The sequence below is a fragment of the Halichoerus grypus genome, chromosome 9, assembly GCF_964656455.1.
Source record: "Halichoerus grypus chromosome 9, mHalGry1.hap1.1, whole genome shotgun sequence".
Classification (NCBI taxonomy): Eukaryota; Metazoa; Chordata; class Mammalia; order Carnivora; family Phocidae; genus Halichoerus; species Halichoerus grypus.
The window spans coordinates 30,382,991-30,397,332 of NC_135720.1; the positions used below are offsets into that span (position 1 = coordinate 30,382,991).

Below are 14,342 nucleotides of genomic sequence, written 5' to 3' on the forward strand. Positions count from 1 at the left end.
CAGTGCAGCTCTTTGATTTTTTTCAACTCCTATTTTCAAGTTAAGGCCAATAGAAATGTAAGATGATGATGATGATGATTATCATTATCATTATTACTAAAAGTATTGCAACCTTAATTTGTCTGCACCAGTACTTGGGGCAGAGAGAGCCAAAAGTTACAAAATGTAAAGAATAAGTTTAAGGTTTGTGTGATGAAAGCACAGTCTTAAAATCTGCAAAATTGGATCTCAAGCTCTTTCTGCCCAATGTAAATATGGTCTTAGCATTCAGTAAAGAAATACAGGTTTACAACCTGGAAAATAAAACCTCATTTCCATAGTGAATGTTGTGATCAGTGTGCAAAGCACGATCCCACAGGAGCCACGGAAGCCTCAGATGATGAGCTATCATGGACCAGCCTCTGGTTAGGGGCTCTGCCTACTAGCTGGATTCCAGCCTCCACATTTTAAACACAGAACTGCAGGTGCAGACACCATTAAAACACTCATAGATCTTGAAGTCTTAAATTTCCACAAGGGAAATTTCATGTCATACAAAATGACAGGAGAACCTGTATCGTGTTCCTAACATGGGCTACACACCAAGAAAAAAACACGCATGCACACACAACGATGACAGGTTCTCCTTGCAATGAATGCAGGCCATTGTTCAGGAAGAGTGCGGGCAGAAATGAAGGTGCGTGGGCCTCTAAGGGAGAGAAACTGGACTGACGCATTCAGACGGAGAACCAGATACTATTTCACTGTTGTAATTTTCAGTATTGCTGCCAAGATCTGGCTCGCTTGCCAATATATTTTATGATGATATTCTAGGTAAAATTTTCATTGATTCACTCCTTTCTTTAGAAGGCATCTGGGCATTCACCTTCCACCACTGATGACATTTCATTTTCACGATGGCACTGGGAATGAATGCGCTTAGCTTTATTTTAAGCCATGTTCACTCAATGTGAATTTCAAGCCATGTTCATGGAATAGCCTAAGAAAGTTTGGGGGCTATTTGCTTATGATTTTAATGAGACTATCTTCCTCAACACAACTTACACATATCAAAAAGTCAAACTCAAAATACTGTAAGTAGTCATGAATATGGCTCTTAGTTTTCTCCAGAAGAACTGTAGAAAGGGGTACTCGAGACTTCAACATACATTTCACTTTTAAGTAAAAGTCCCACAGTCTTTCCCAAACCTTCCCATAACCTTCTGCTTATGGTTGGATGCACAAATAGTTGCCTCATATAACTACTGGAATTATTAAGAACCCAAATAAAACACAAGCTTTCCTTTATTATCATTGTTTTCTTATTGCAACAAATACTCAGATTCTTGCTGATGCAGTATTAAGCTTTGATAGCTTGAATTTTAAATTTGGTCATCTTAAGAATGATCACAAAGGGTTTTTTTTGTTGTTGTTGCTGTTGTTTTTGTTTTTCATTATCTACAGAGATTTTAACCAAAGTTACATTGTAACACACAAACGCTGTCTTGTCTTTAAGGCACAACACATCAGTATGAACATTTTGTTTGCCAAACTTAAAAAAAGAGACATTATTAGACTCCCACTGCCCACCCGCTTCCCTCCCCAACAAATGAAAAGAAAAATTGCATCCACTTTCAAAGTCAGCTGCTAATAAAGTCACAGTAAATTATTTTCATCCATAATTTACACAAATTACAGGTCTAGATAGGATTGTCCTTATACAGTCTGAGTGCATTCCAATTCAGATTTTCTGGGCTAGGTAGGCTAAAGTCAGATTCAAACCTCAGGGCTGAGAAGATCTCCCATGTTGAGGAATGTCGTTGAACACCACCTTGTCAGACGGAGCCTGTGTTGGGTGCTTTGCCAGGGTAAGAGGTCTTTGCTAAAGCTGTTAATTCCAGTTAGGACTCACTCGGTGTGTACCAGCAACCTCCACAGATTTTTTATTTTTTTAAACCATTAAAGTGTTGTAAATATAAGACCATAGAGCTTCCTTTCTGTAGTGCTAAAGTTTAACTCCATTCAGCAATCTGAATTCTTCATTCTGGAATTTTCATTCCAAATATGATTTCATCCTTTAAGACAATTTATATGTGTAAAGCCAGGGGCATTGAATCACACATAAAAATTCAGTGTACTTGAAATATATATATATAAAAAAAATGGATCTCCAGCTAGAGAACACAGTTACAAATACTCTAATTCCAGTGCTTGATGCAGAGCCAAGAGGTCTGAGTGACTTGATATCCTCCAAAAGGGCATGTTGTGCTGTGTGTTGACAGAGGGAGGGACAGAGGAGAGAAGGGGAAGGAATGGAGAGAAATCATAACTCTTGTCTCAATAAAGCAGCAGTACACACAAAGACGTGTGGTTCACCCACACTCAAGGGAGGGAACTCAAGGGAGGCATGATCGTATTTGAAGGCTTGGTAGCATCAATATCGTATTGTCAAGATAGTAGAGAAATAGATCTGAACTGGATTTTAAAGTTTATAAAAGCAAATGCTGAGATTTCTTAAGTAGTTTAGTATTTATTCTGGAAAAGCATGACCAACATCAGCATCTGGGGAAGCAAGTTGAGCATGGAGCAATCCTCCGTGGCTTATGGAAAGCAATTTTTAACCACAACACTCCTTAGGGTTCACCTCTCAGAAACAAAATTTAAAAAATGATAAACTTCCTAAGTCCAAGGTTTTTTTGTCTATAGGAGAGGAAGAAGGTGAATTCCTTTCTATGTAAAAAAATAATTTGAAGCTGGACTATATAAGGTAGGAAACAATGTGGGGATGATCAACCTTCTTCCTTTTCTGGGGTAAGTAATAACTTAAGCCAGTAGCACTGACTTATTTCACTGGTATGGGACTGAAAGAAAGCACTCCAGCATCCGTTCCCAATAGGGGTGATATGTACTAAAGGGGACAAAAATGAACCCTTTTGGGGAAAAATATTCTTAGACATTACAATGGTTTGAGGCTCTCCAAAGATATACCAGGATATGGTATATGTGTGAGAAGCTTCACAAAAAAGTGTGATTAGGAAAAAACTGTCTAAAAATACTCCATTATGGACAATAATGAAAAAAAGAAATAATGCACCATGGCAATTAAAACCAAAGCATTATTTGTAGTTTTGGGCTGATGGCATCTTGTAGAATATATATCCATATATATATATATATATATATATATGTATATATATATATATAAAAACAAAAATACATATATATGTGTATATATATATAAAACATGCAAATGTATTTTATAATAGAAGTTAAACATTAAAATAATAATCACTACTGTTATGATTCTTTGTTGTCCAATATGGTAGCCAGTAGCCCCATGTGTGTATTGAGCACCTGAAATGTGACCAGGCCTGTTCAAAACGTATACTGAGTTTCAAAGACTTAGAATGTAAACATCACATTAGTAATTATTATTTTTATTAGATATTGATACAATAATATTCTAGGTATATTGGGTTAAATTATATTACTAAAATTAATTCCACCTGTCTCTTTTTTTAAAAAATGCAGCTTCCAGAAAACTTAAAATTACAATAATGGCTCACATTATATATTTCTATAGGGGGCTGTGGTTATACATTAATTCTTAAACTTTGAAATTTCTTCTTAAATTTGCAAAACAAAACATGTTTCTAGGTCCAATTAAAGCACAGAAGTTTTTTTGTTCATTCAGCTCAGATCTATTTTTAACAACAAAATGGTACTTTGTATTTCTGCGCATGCGATTACAGCCACATCCAAAGAAAAGCATGCATCCTGCATATTAGAGGGACCAGCCACCTGTGTTTCCAAATAGAACCGTAAGCCTCCACCATCACCAAAACTGTACCTACATAAGCAACCATTTGGAAATAGCATTCTAACCAAGGTTCTCACCCACTTGGAGTCATGCCTTTTTCTCCTGAAGTTTCAGGGTTAAAGCAGAGGGTATAACAACTGGGGTGCCAAGTCCTGTTTTCACACCATGGATAAATGGTGTAGACTTTATGCATTTTCATTTTCAAAGGCATATAATGTCTCTGGTTTGGAAAAGCAAATTTATATTGTCCTGACCTAGATCTGTGTGAATTTCACATAGTCTAAAAGACATGCAAAATGTCTGCCACAGCGGCGCACTGACTACTCGTTGTGTGTCACGATGGTGCCAATGTGAAAAATCAAAATAGCGTGGACTCCGGACATTGACAAACTCCAATAGATAATTCAACTGTGTGCAACTGGAAGTATTCTAAGTAGCAGTCAGCAATGAAAGCTGTGTTTCTTGAGGCTGCATCTCTGACCTGATACAGAATGTCTGAGGGGCCAGTGTGCTGTCCTGGGTCACTGATGTTGCTAACAATTAAGACCAAGAGCTCTGTGGTAATCAGAGCCTCCACCAGTTCTTAGTGTTACGGAAAAGCATGGAATTTTTCAATTATGGCTTCCAACACTTCACCAAACCTTCTAAAGTAGAAGCTCTTTCTCTTTCTTCATTTCGCTTGATTTAAATTACCTACAAACCGAAGTCATTTCTTTTATCTTTCTAGTATAGCTATAAACTTTTCTTAAAAATTTATTTTGGAAAACAGAAATCAGGTAAACACTCCAGCACATGCAGTGTGAAGGCTTTATTAGATGATGATTTGAGATCTCCTCAGGATAATGACAACATTCTTTCTAAGTAAAACAATATAAACTGCTTTGTCACTATTTAAAAATAGCAATCATTTTGCTTTATTCTATAAATTATATGATTTTTATCCTGGCTGGATGATATTTTGTGACCATTCAGTGAAGGGAGCATTAGGTCTCAGTGTTGTGTCAACTGATAGTTTGGTGTCTAGGACCAATCCTGGTATCATTCCTCTTTTGATCTTGGGCCAACCATTTAATGGTTTTTAACTACCTTAATTTCTTCCTCAGAAATATGGGCCAGATGAAAAGGCTTATTTAAATACCTAGGGCCTATGAGATTTTCTGAATATGTTCAATGTCACCTGCTTGGCTTCAGTCGAGTACTAACAGCTCACTCAAACAGGCAACACTCTTCTAGAAGATACAAGGCAGACCGCCTCTAAGTCTTTATGACAAGTTGGCACCAAAGGATCTGAATAATACATGTCATTCCAACAGCATTTATTAAATTCTCTAGCAATAGTTTTTTCTTCAGCTATTGAATCTATCCTTAGCATTTATCATCAAGGAGCACACTTACTACAAGGCACTCACAAGGACCATTGACATAGAAGGTGGGTGAGCAAAAGGGTAAGAACAGAGCCACTGATATGATTTCTATGGAGCTCATTAAACTTGTCTATCAGGTTAAACTTTATGTGTTTAAAAATGGTTATTTTCCCCCACCTTTCTCAAAGATCATCATATCTGTGTGCATTACACGTAAACACACACACACACAGACACACACACACAAATAAATCTGACTAAATTTTTGTACATTTCCTATCGAATTTCAGGCAAAAAAATGCTAGACTCCAAATGGTTTATTTGAATGTAAGTATTGACCTTCTCATGCTCTTACTGCTTTGCATCTATAAATTTAAATCATTTGTCAAGCTGCCATTGGGCCAAACTACAGGAATGCAAACACAAAAGCTTGCATTAAAAGTATCACGCCAACATTGTTTGAGACAGGTTACCTTTTTTGCTGCCTGTTCTTCTTCTACACCATCCCCAATTACAACATATACTACTTTTCTGCCAAACCTTTGCATTATTCGTTCAAAGCAACTTTCTTTTCCTGGAAGATAAATGAGATAAAGTTCAGAGTGAAGTTACCTGGTTAGCGGCATGCTCCTCATCTCGGCCATCTCCAATCACAACATAAGTTATGTTAGTGCCAAATCTGGACACTATACGCTCAAAACAGCTTTCCTTGCCTGAAAAACAATGCACTGCTTATTCTTCCAGCCATTGCATTCATTAACCTAAAGATTCATAAAGTGTTAGGTTAATTTCTCTTGAACATCAATCACTTAAGCTAGCTTGCAATTTCTGGGTTTATGAAATCAACAAATACATTTGAATAATGTTAAGTCTTTACTTGAAACAGATTATTGAACAAATGTGTTTCAACACTCCAAAAAAGTCAATAGGGTTAAGCATTTGACCCAGAGAAATGTTAACATCTTTTACACCACCAAAAGAATACTGGAACAACTTTACAAGCAACTATGAGTTTTAACATTTTTTTTGTTTAATTCTGTGTATCAACTTTATCTAGTTTAAGTAGTACAGACAAGTCAGCTAGAAATATTATTGTAAGAAACTGAAGGTTCACCTGTAAGGAAGGAGGAAATACTAAGATGTGGATTTACCTTGATAAACAACTCCTTTCTTCAAGTGGCTGGGAGCTAGTCTGCTCAGATTAATTGTACTAAAGGTGCTATTTGGGCCACAGCCCTGAGGACACCTGTCTCCTCTGATTGCACTATGGGAATAACACGGTGGAATTTCTACATGTTCTTCATTTTACAACATTGGCATAATTCTCTGAATTTCATTCCCAGAATGTTCATGCAGTCATGGCTATTTTTTGCATTTTTTTCTTAATCTGATAGTTCAGAACTCCAAAAAAAAAAAAAAAAAAAAAAAAAAACTACCTTAAAGGGAAAAATAAAAATCATTGTTTTTTCAGATTAAATATGAGGAACAATTTGGCCAGTAAAAAAGAATATCGTCCTTGCTAGAAGAAATGCTTATATGCTGGTGTAAAATTACCTGACATGTCAAAATGCAAAATAAAGTGTGATAGGTTAATCCTGCCAGCATAAATACATACATTTCTGTAATGAATGAGTGGGACTGGCATCAGGCCTCTGAGCTGTAGTGCATAGGACAATGTGGAATTTACATTAGGAAAGCTTGTAAAGGCTCTCTTTAACTATACTCCTGAAACAGCTGCAACTGGGGGCTCTTTTTAGCTTGTGCCAATATCGAAACTCTGCGAGGCCCAGGACATGTTATTTTTGGTAGGGGATTTTGGGATTCTGGGCTCTTGTCAAGGTGCCAGAGCCCAAGTTTGCTGACCTGCAGGGCACATTATACAACCTATTTCCCCAGGCATTTCCTTGACAAGACAGTGCAATACGCGAGCTGTTTTCTTTTAACTCTTTCAGGATGGCAGAGGTTAGGAAGCTCTGTTTTTGAAAGATTATTAGAGACGTAGTCTGTGAGAGGCACTTCAAGTCACAAATGGCTCCGCAGACAGATAGTAAGCAAATACACAAGGTTGTAGATCTTTAATTACTATGGAACATTGTTGGAAATGTGGATTTCCAGGCATTCATGAGTTCTAATGCATGGGATTATTTTTTCTGGAATAAAGGATGCTACTTCCATCCAGCCGGCTCTCCCCTGTAATGCCAACATAGTATTTTTACCTTAGATCTAGATTATCGCATCTGCAAAGATGCAATACCATATACCATACTAACTAAGATATTAAGTACCAAGGCCAAAGACACTCTATTACTTAGAAAACAGGTGCTGCAATGAAAGATAAATACAAATACATAAATAAGTAAACAGAATTGTCCAGATACTGAATTCAGAATTTCATCAGGCAACAGTTTTCATAAAATTTGCATATGTACAATGAGTCACAGGCTCCTTTGTTATCTGAGCTCTGTTCAAATTTGCGTGATATTGTAATAGCAAAACTGATTAAAGAGGGAATCATGCAGACAGACATATTAAGAAAATCCCCCAAGACACAGATGTGAACACATTTCATACAGAGTTAGAAAGAATTTTCTTACCTATTTTAGTTGCACTGTAAATATTCTCAATGGGGAAAGCACCTCCTAAACTATAGAGTAGAACCTTCGCGAGTGCTGGGATCAGTTGGGTTGTCGTTACCAAGACATTTACGCAGTTACTCCTACGATAGGGAGGAAATACGCATTGTTGTTTTCTAATACTAAATAATTTCTAATGGTGCAGATTTTAAATGGTCACTGGGGTCTTTCAATTCCATAACAAATGGGCCCTGATAACCTAACCTTTAAATGTCAACAGTTATTTACGGAGTGCCCGCTACGTGACAGACACCATGACAGGGGCTAGGAATACATCCCAAAATGGGGGAAGCGGAAGAAGAAAGGCAAAAAGAAGTCATGGATGAATGACATTTTTGTCCCCGCTGCATCCCAGATCACAGGATAGATAGGAGAGAGACAAGGAAGTAGACACCTGCAATATGAAATATGTTCTATAATAAAGATCTCCTCTTTAGGCTTCTGTGGAACCTCAGAGAAGAACACCTACCTCCACCAACGGCAATCATGGGAAGGTTATCAGAGGGATAGTTTAGCTCTAAGTTTTACAAGCATCCAGACGAGGTATTTTTTAGGGTGGTAAGATTCTATGTCCCAGGGTTAGAAGAGCCTGGAAAAGTAGTAGTCATAGGCAGAAAGAAGGTGATGGGATGCGTGAAAGGAGTTTTTGGATTTTGTGGGAGCAACAGTCCAGTGTTCCAATCAAGAACACTTCTTCAGATGGGGATCCTGAAGAAGTAAGAATGGAGAGGACCCTTATTTAATCCGGAAGAGGTGAATCCCTATATCTCCTTCTTAACAACAACAAAGGGCAAACTGCATTTAATGGGTTCAGTTTTAATCCATCTACAAAGGCCCTACTCTTTGAGAGTGAAAATGTCCCATTTTACAACTTACGGTTGTTTCTTTCAGAGTAATATTGCAGGGAGATAAAGGAAACACCAAGAGAGTGGAAACTGTGAGGCAGAGATCTGGAAAGAATGGACTGTGGTCCTTCCTTCTGGATTACGGAAAAATTGAGCCATCCTGCCTTGAGGGGCTCAAACCACACACATCAAATTGGGACTCAGAAGGCATACAGGTATGGACCTTTCTCTACTGGTATTTTGTAGCACGAACCTTTAATACATATTAGTGAGAGCCTCAAAAATATTCTCTGGAAATCTCTAGCTTGATTATCAGAAGCCTGGTTGGAAGTTAGAAGAGCAAGTTGGGTGCCAACTTTTCATGGTATGTATATGCTTACCCCCCAGTAGACTTAATATTATGCTTTATATTCTTTAGACATATCCTGTGTAAAGAAAAACTGTAATTTATTCAAAAACAATGATAAAACCTTTATAATTACAGGCTTTTAAAACCTTTTCATTTCTAAATTATTTCCATAGATAACCTGATTTTGTAATGGGAGTTCTGATTTCTGGAAGCACACGACGAGGTTCTCACTTAGATGGGATAAAGAAACAAAGCCTTCTAGAGGTAGAAGTTTAGTTAAGTATCACCAATGTAATCCTTAATGTGGCCAATAAGACAATAAAGACCTAGAAGGTGATTTGCCTGCTATCAGACAGAAACTCCCCGAATAATGGCAGATTATTAAGCATAATACACAAGCCCATTACTGTATTGAAGTAATATTTTGAAATCTAGCCGTACCACTGATACTGAGTGATACTTGGAGTTATATCATTTCTTCTTTAAATTACAAACTTTGCACATGTTTATAAATTGCAGATTTATAAATTATAAACATTGCATATATTTAATATTCAATTTATAATGCTTTGTAACTTCTAATTACAAACACTGCGTATATTTATAGGTTTACATGTATATACATTTGTGAAATATGGGCAAATATCAAGAACATGAAAAGCATCAATTATTTAGCTATCCAGAGAGCGGAGAGTAACTGCTCTCACCATCTTGTGTGTTTACTTTCAGAATTTGTGTATAGATACTTTTTCTCATTAGTACCACAATATACATATGATTTTTTTCTTTTTTTGCTTGTTTATATCATGAGCCTATTCACTTATGTCATATTGTCTATTAGTCCTCCTTTCCTCACAAAATATAATGTGTGAAAACCACATGTGGCTGCAGCATCGTTTTTTTAAAGTTAGCTCACTTAAGATGGTTTGACTTCTAAACAGTATCAATAATGTGTGACATAGAAAATTTTCCTACACATTTGATTATGACCTTCAACTATATTCACAGGAGAAGAATTAGAGCTGGAGGGTACAAACTTAGCTAAAGGCTCGGATACAGAATTCAGCCACATTTTGTATAAGCTTCTGTTCTCCTGGACATTTTGTAGAAATTACCAGTAGGATCCTACATGTGGATGACTTGACAAATTTCAAGGCACTCTAATCTCCAGTGTGTAATGACTTATTTTTCCCTTTGTCCTTGTTACACTTTTGCTTCTTAAAATCACATACCCATGTAGTTGCTTTAAGGCCGGTGTGTAATAATACTCTATATCATGGACAACACGTATATAATCTATATAACACTGTAATAACCCTTGGTTTTTAAGCATCTAGGAGACTTCTTTTAGAAATAATGAAAGCTGCTGACCTCCTTGTCAGAGAAATGTACATTCTACTACATTTCACACACAATTTCAGGGACTCAGGAGTCCTCACATCTTAGCTTCCTTGAACTTTTGTCTCCATATCACCAGTTACAGATCACAAGCCAGCAAGTCCCATTTTAAAACAGCTTCAATTGTGAGACAGTTCTTCCTTACATAGAGCCAGAACTTCCTCCCTAGGATTCCCACACATCCATCCTAATTTTCTCCTTTACAGATCAGAGAGAAATGTAACTTACTTTCAGCCTAACATCTCAAACAGTTGAAATTGGTAATCTTGTTTCACATAGGATGTTTCACATAGGACTCTCCTTCAGACGAAACTCCTTGGCTCCTCCCTCCAACTGTTCCTTTCACGTGGTATCCTCAGCCTAAAGCCCTTCTGGCCACTTGGCTGGACATAAGATGTCGAATATGCCACGCCCCCGTTGGAATGTGGTGCCCAGAACTGAGTGAAGTGCTCTGGTTTGGCTTCCCCAGCCTGACCCAGGAAACCGGTAGCTTCCTAGCCACCTCCATCCACCCCTTACAGTTTCCGACATCAGTGTAGTTGCTGGTTACGTGGTGGCTGGAAGCCACGTGGAGGACTGGATGCATACACGCTAACTTCCATGTTCTAACCCTGGATTCTCCTTTTACCCCACTGAGGCTTTCTGTATCCAGATTCAATCAGTGCAAGTATTACCTCTTCCTCTGAATTTGTGCTACCCACAGGTTGGCTATGCATGCTTTTATTTATCCACCTAACTCAGAAATAAAATTAAGGAATGGGATAGTATAGAGATTCATCCCCACCCTAAGTAGCTATCACTTTCCAGATTTATATCACTTCATGAACTAGCATTTATGGCACATGGTGTTCAGCTAGTTATAAGTCTATTCAGTTCTATTATCTACACTAGTAAGTCAGTATTTCACTGTTCAGTTCTAACAACACAAAGGTTACAAGTTTTTCAAAGAGCTTTCACCAGGGATTTTGTTGCATTTAAATATGCATATTATCGGGGCGCCTGGGTGGCTCAGTCGTTAAGCATCTGCCTTCGTTAAGCATCTGCCTTTGGCTCAGGTCATGATCCCAGAGTCCTGGGATCGAGTTCCGCATCAGGCTCCCTGCTCAGTGGGACGCCTGCTTCTCCCTATCCCACTCCCCCTGCTTGTGTTCCCTCTCTTGCTGTGTCTCTCTCTGTTAAATAAATAAATAAAATCTTAAAATATAAATAAATAAATTATGCATATTATCTATAGTGGGCCAAAACACTTAAAAAGATGCACTCTGTGTAAATTGTATTATTTTATTTTTTTCATCATCTCCTGTACTTTGCCACTAACAGGGTGCTGTCTTTTCTTTTTTCTTTTTTTATTCAAGCCACATGACCTTCCTGTGGAGATTATCAGTAGTTATATAGAAAGGAGGGTAAAGATAAGGGATCTCCTGCTGAGAAGCTGCAACTCCCATCCTCTACCCCCCAAAACCTCCCCCACACACATTGAAAATCACTTGCTTCAATGAATTGTTGGGTCCCTTGAAATTCTAAAATACTCTAGTAATTAAAGAATTTGTATATATGTTGCACTATTACAACTACATCTTCAATACAACAAATACAGAAACTGAAACAATACCACTTACCTAGTACTAATAATTGATAAAGATTTAAGTGCATTTGTTAGCCAGGAGTCTGTCAGACCTTCGATCTCTGCCCTTAACTGTAGCCATGCATCTCTCTTGGCAGGGCCAAGGAGTCCTGCAACCGAAAAACAAGGCAGAATCAAGAGATGACAAATTTCAGGAATACCTTGTCTAGGTCTCCCTTCTGTCTAGGATAGATCATATGAGAAAGAGAGAGAGACTGATTTATATCAATAGTGATCTTTCATTTAAGAACTGATGATCCATTCATTCATTCAAACATTTATTGAACAACTTCTAGATTTCAGGTCCTGGGCCAAACAGTGGGGATGAAACAGTGAAAAAGTGGGTCCCAGCCTCTGTTCTCACTGAACCTAGAATCTGGCACAGTGGACGTGATCACCTGAGGAGCTTCCACCACTCCTGTGCTGGGGTCCCACCCCAAAAAACGGTGATAGGATAGGTCTGGAGAAGAGGCTGGGGTCGACCAGCCCAGGGATACAAACCTCAAACACTCTGGTGGTCTGAAAATGTTTCACATTTTTTTTTTAAAGATTTTTATTTATTTAATTGAGAGAGAGAGACAGAGAGAGAGCACAAGAGGGGGGAGGGTCAGAGGGAGAAGCAGACTCCCTGCTGAGCAGGGAGCCCGATGTGGGACTCGATCCGATCCTGGGACTCCAGGATCATGACCTGAGCCAAAGGCAGTCGCTTAACCAACTGAGCCCCCCGGGCACCCCCATAATGTTTCACTTCTTGATAATCACAATCATTACCACTTTTAACCAGTAATACTGACATTATCATATGCACCTACCAGCGCTGAAGCTATCACAAATACTCTGCGTTTTAAAAAGAAGTTACAAGAATTGTGTTTAAAATTCTGAAGCATAGGACACACTTATAAACAATGGTTAAAACTGCACTGATGTTTGGATAAGAAAAAAAGGAGGCATACTAATTTTTTTATTTAAAAAACCCTTGTTTATGGGGTGCCTGGATGGCTCAGTCGGTTGAGCGTTTTGATCTCAGCTCAGGTCCTTATCTCAGGGTTGTGAGATCGAGCCCCACGTCAGGCTCCAGGCTTAGCATGGAGCTTAGTTAATAAACAAACAAACAAAAAACCAAATAATAAAAATAAAAAGTCCTTGTTTTATGATAAAACAAAATCATGCAAATCTGCTAAAAAGAAGTTTCTTATTTAAATCGTATTTCAGAATATTAGGAGCACATACACAGGTGGATGATTTTTAAAATCAAAATGTATAGTTTCTGACAACTCTCATCTGTCCTTATTTCAATAAAGGGATGCTAACAGAGTACAGAAAATGGACTTGCATGTCAGCACTTAAACTTTTAAAGCTATAATATTATTTATTAGTAATCTTGTTAGTTTTTACATAACTTTAATACCCTTCATGAGGGGAACAATGCCATACCTAAATAAAAATTATTTCAGATTTCTCAAGGGGATATTTATTTTAAAATTAAACATGTTACCCACAATTGAATTTATTCTATTTTATTTTTTTTTAAGATTTTATTTATTTATTTGACAGAGAGAGACACAGCGAAAGAGGGAATATAAGCAGGGGGAGTGGGAGAGGGAGAAGCAGACTTCCGGCGTAGCAGGGAGCCCGATGTGGGGCTCGATCCCAGGACCCTGGAATCATGACCTGAGCCAAAGGCAGACGCTTAAGGACTGAGCCACCCAGGCCCCCCACCCACAACTGAATTTAAACAGAATATCTGTTTGTCTGATTTTACAAATGTCTTATCTAGAGCATTGGAGTGAATTAGGAAACTGGAGTTGTCTGTCCTGCAGGGGCCTCTTTCTCATTTGGAAATGAAGATCTCCTATTTCTAAGATCTCTTTTTGGTTCTAACAACCATAATAATAATATTGCTATTGCCTATGGTTCTACATATTTTTTTTAAGATTTTATTTATTCATTTGAGAGAGAGAGTGAGCACAAGCAGAGAGAGAGGCAGTGGGAGAGGGAGAAGCAGACTCCCCACTGAGCTGGGAGCCAACGTGCGGCTCGGTCCCCGGACCCTGAGATCATGACCTGAGCGGAAGGCAGACACTTAACTGACTGAGCCAGCCAGGCACCCCTACATGTTTTTTATTCTCTTATAGCTACTGAGCGTCTACTGAACATCTATTATGTACCTTAAGGCTCACTAGACACTGGAGATACAAGATGAACAGACACGCAGCCCCCGCCTCAAGATGTGTGTGGTGTGTGTAATATATATACCATAGATGAAAATGTTACTTACTACACTGTATTCTATGATAAGATATAAACATACATATATATAGTATGCATAA

General features: G+C 38.0%; 1 protein-coding gene across 11 annotated transcripts in view; it reads right to left on the reverse strand.

Annotated features, from left to right (window-relative positions):
- Nucleotides 1–266: 266 nt before the first annotated feature.
- EYA4 (EYA transcriptional coactivator and phosphatase 4) overlaps nt 267–14,342 on the reverse strand; it is a 264,743-nt gene continuing 250,667 nt past the window's right edge. For 7 of the 11 annotated variants that reach the window (XM_078054709.1, XM_078054711.1, XM_036097426.2 and 4 more), the window contains 4 exons: nt 12,008–12,122; nt 7,758–7,879; nt 5,637–5,737; nt 267–2,247 (listed from right to left, as the gene is read on the reverse strand). In XM_078054709.1, coding sequence (XP_077910835.1) covers nt 2,167–2,247; nt 5,637–5,737; nt 7,758–7,879; nt 12,008–12,122 — 419 coding nt within the window. In that variant the 3' untranslated portion in view covers nt 267–2,166. Of the gene's footprint in view, nt 2,248–5,636; nt 5,738–5,775; nt 5,877–7,757; nt 7,880–12,007; nt 12,123–14,342 lie in introns of all 11 variants that reach the window. The other 4 variants (XM_036097432.2, XM_036097427.2, XM_078054710.1 and 1 more) reach the window with 2 other exon arrangements.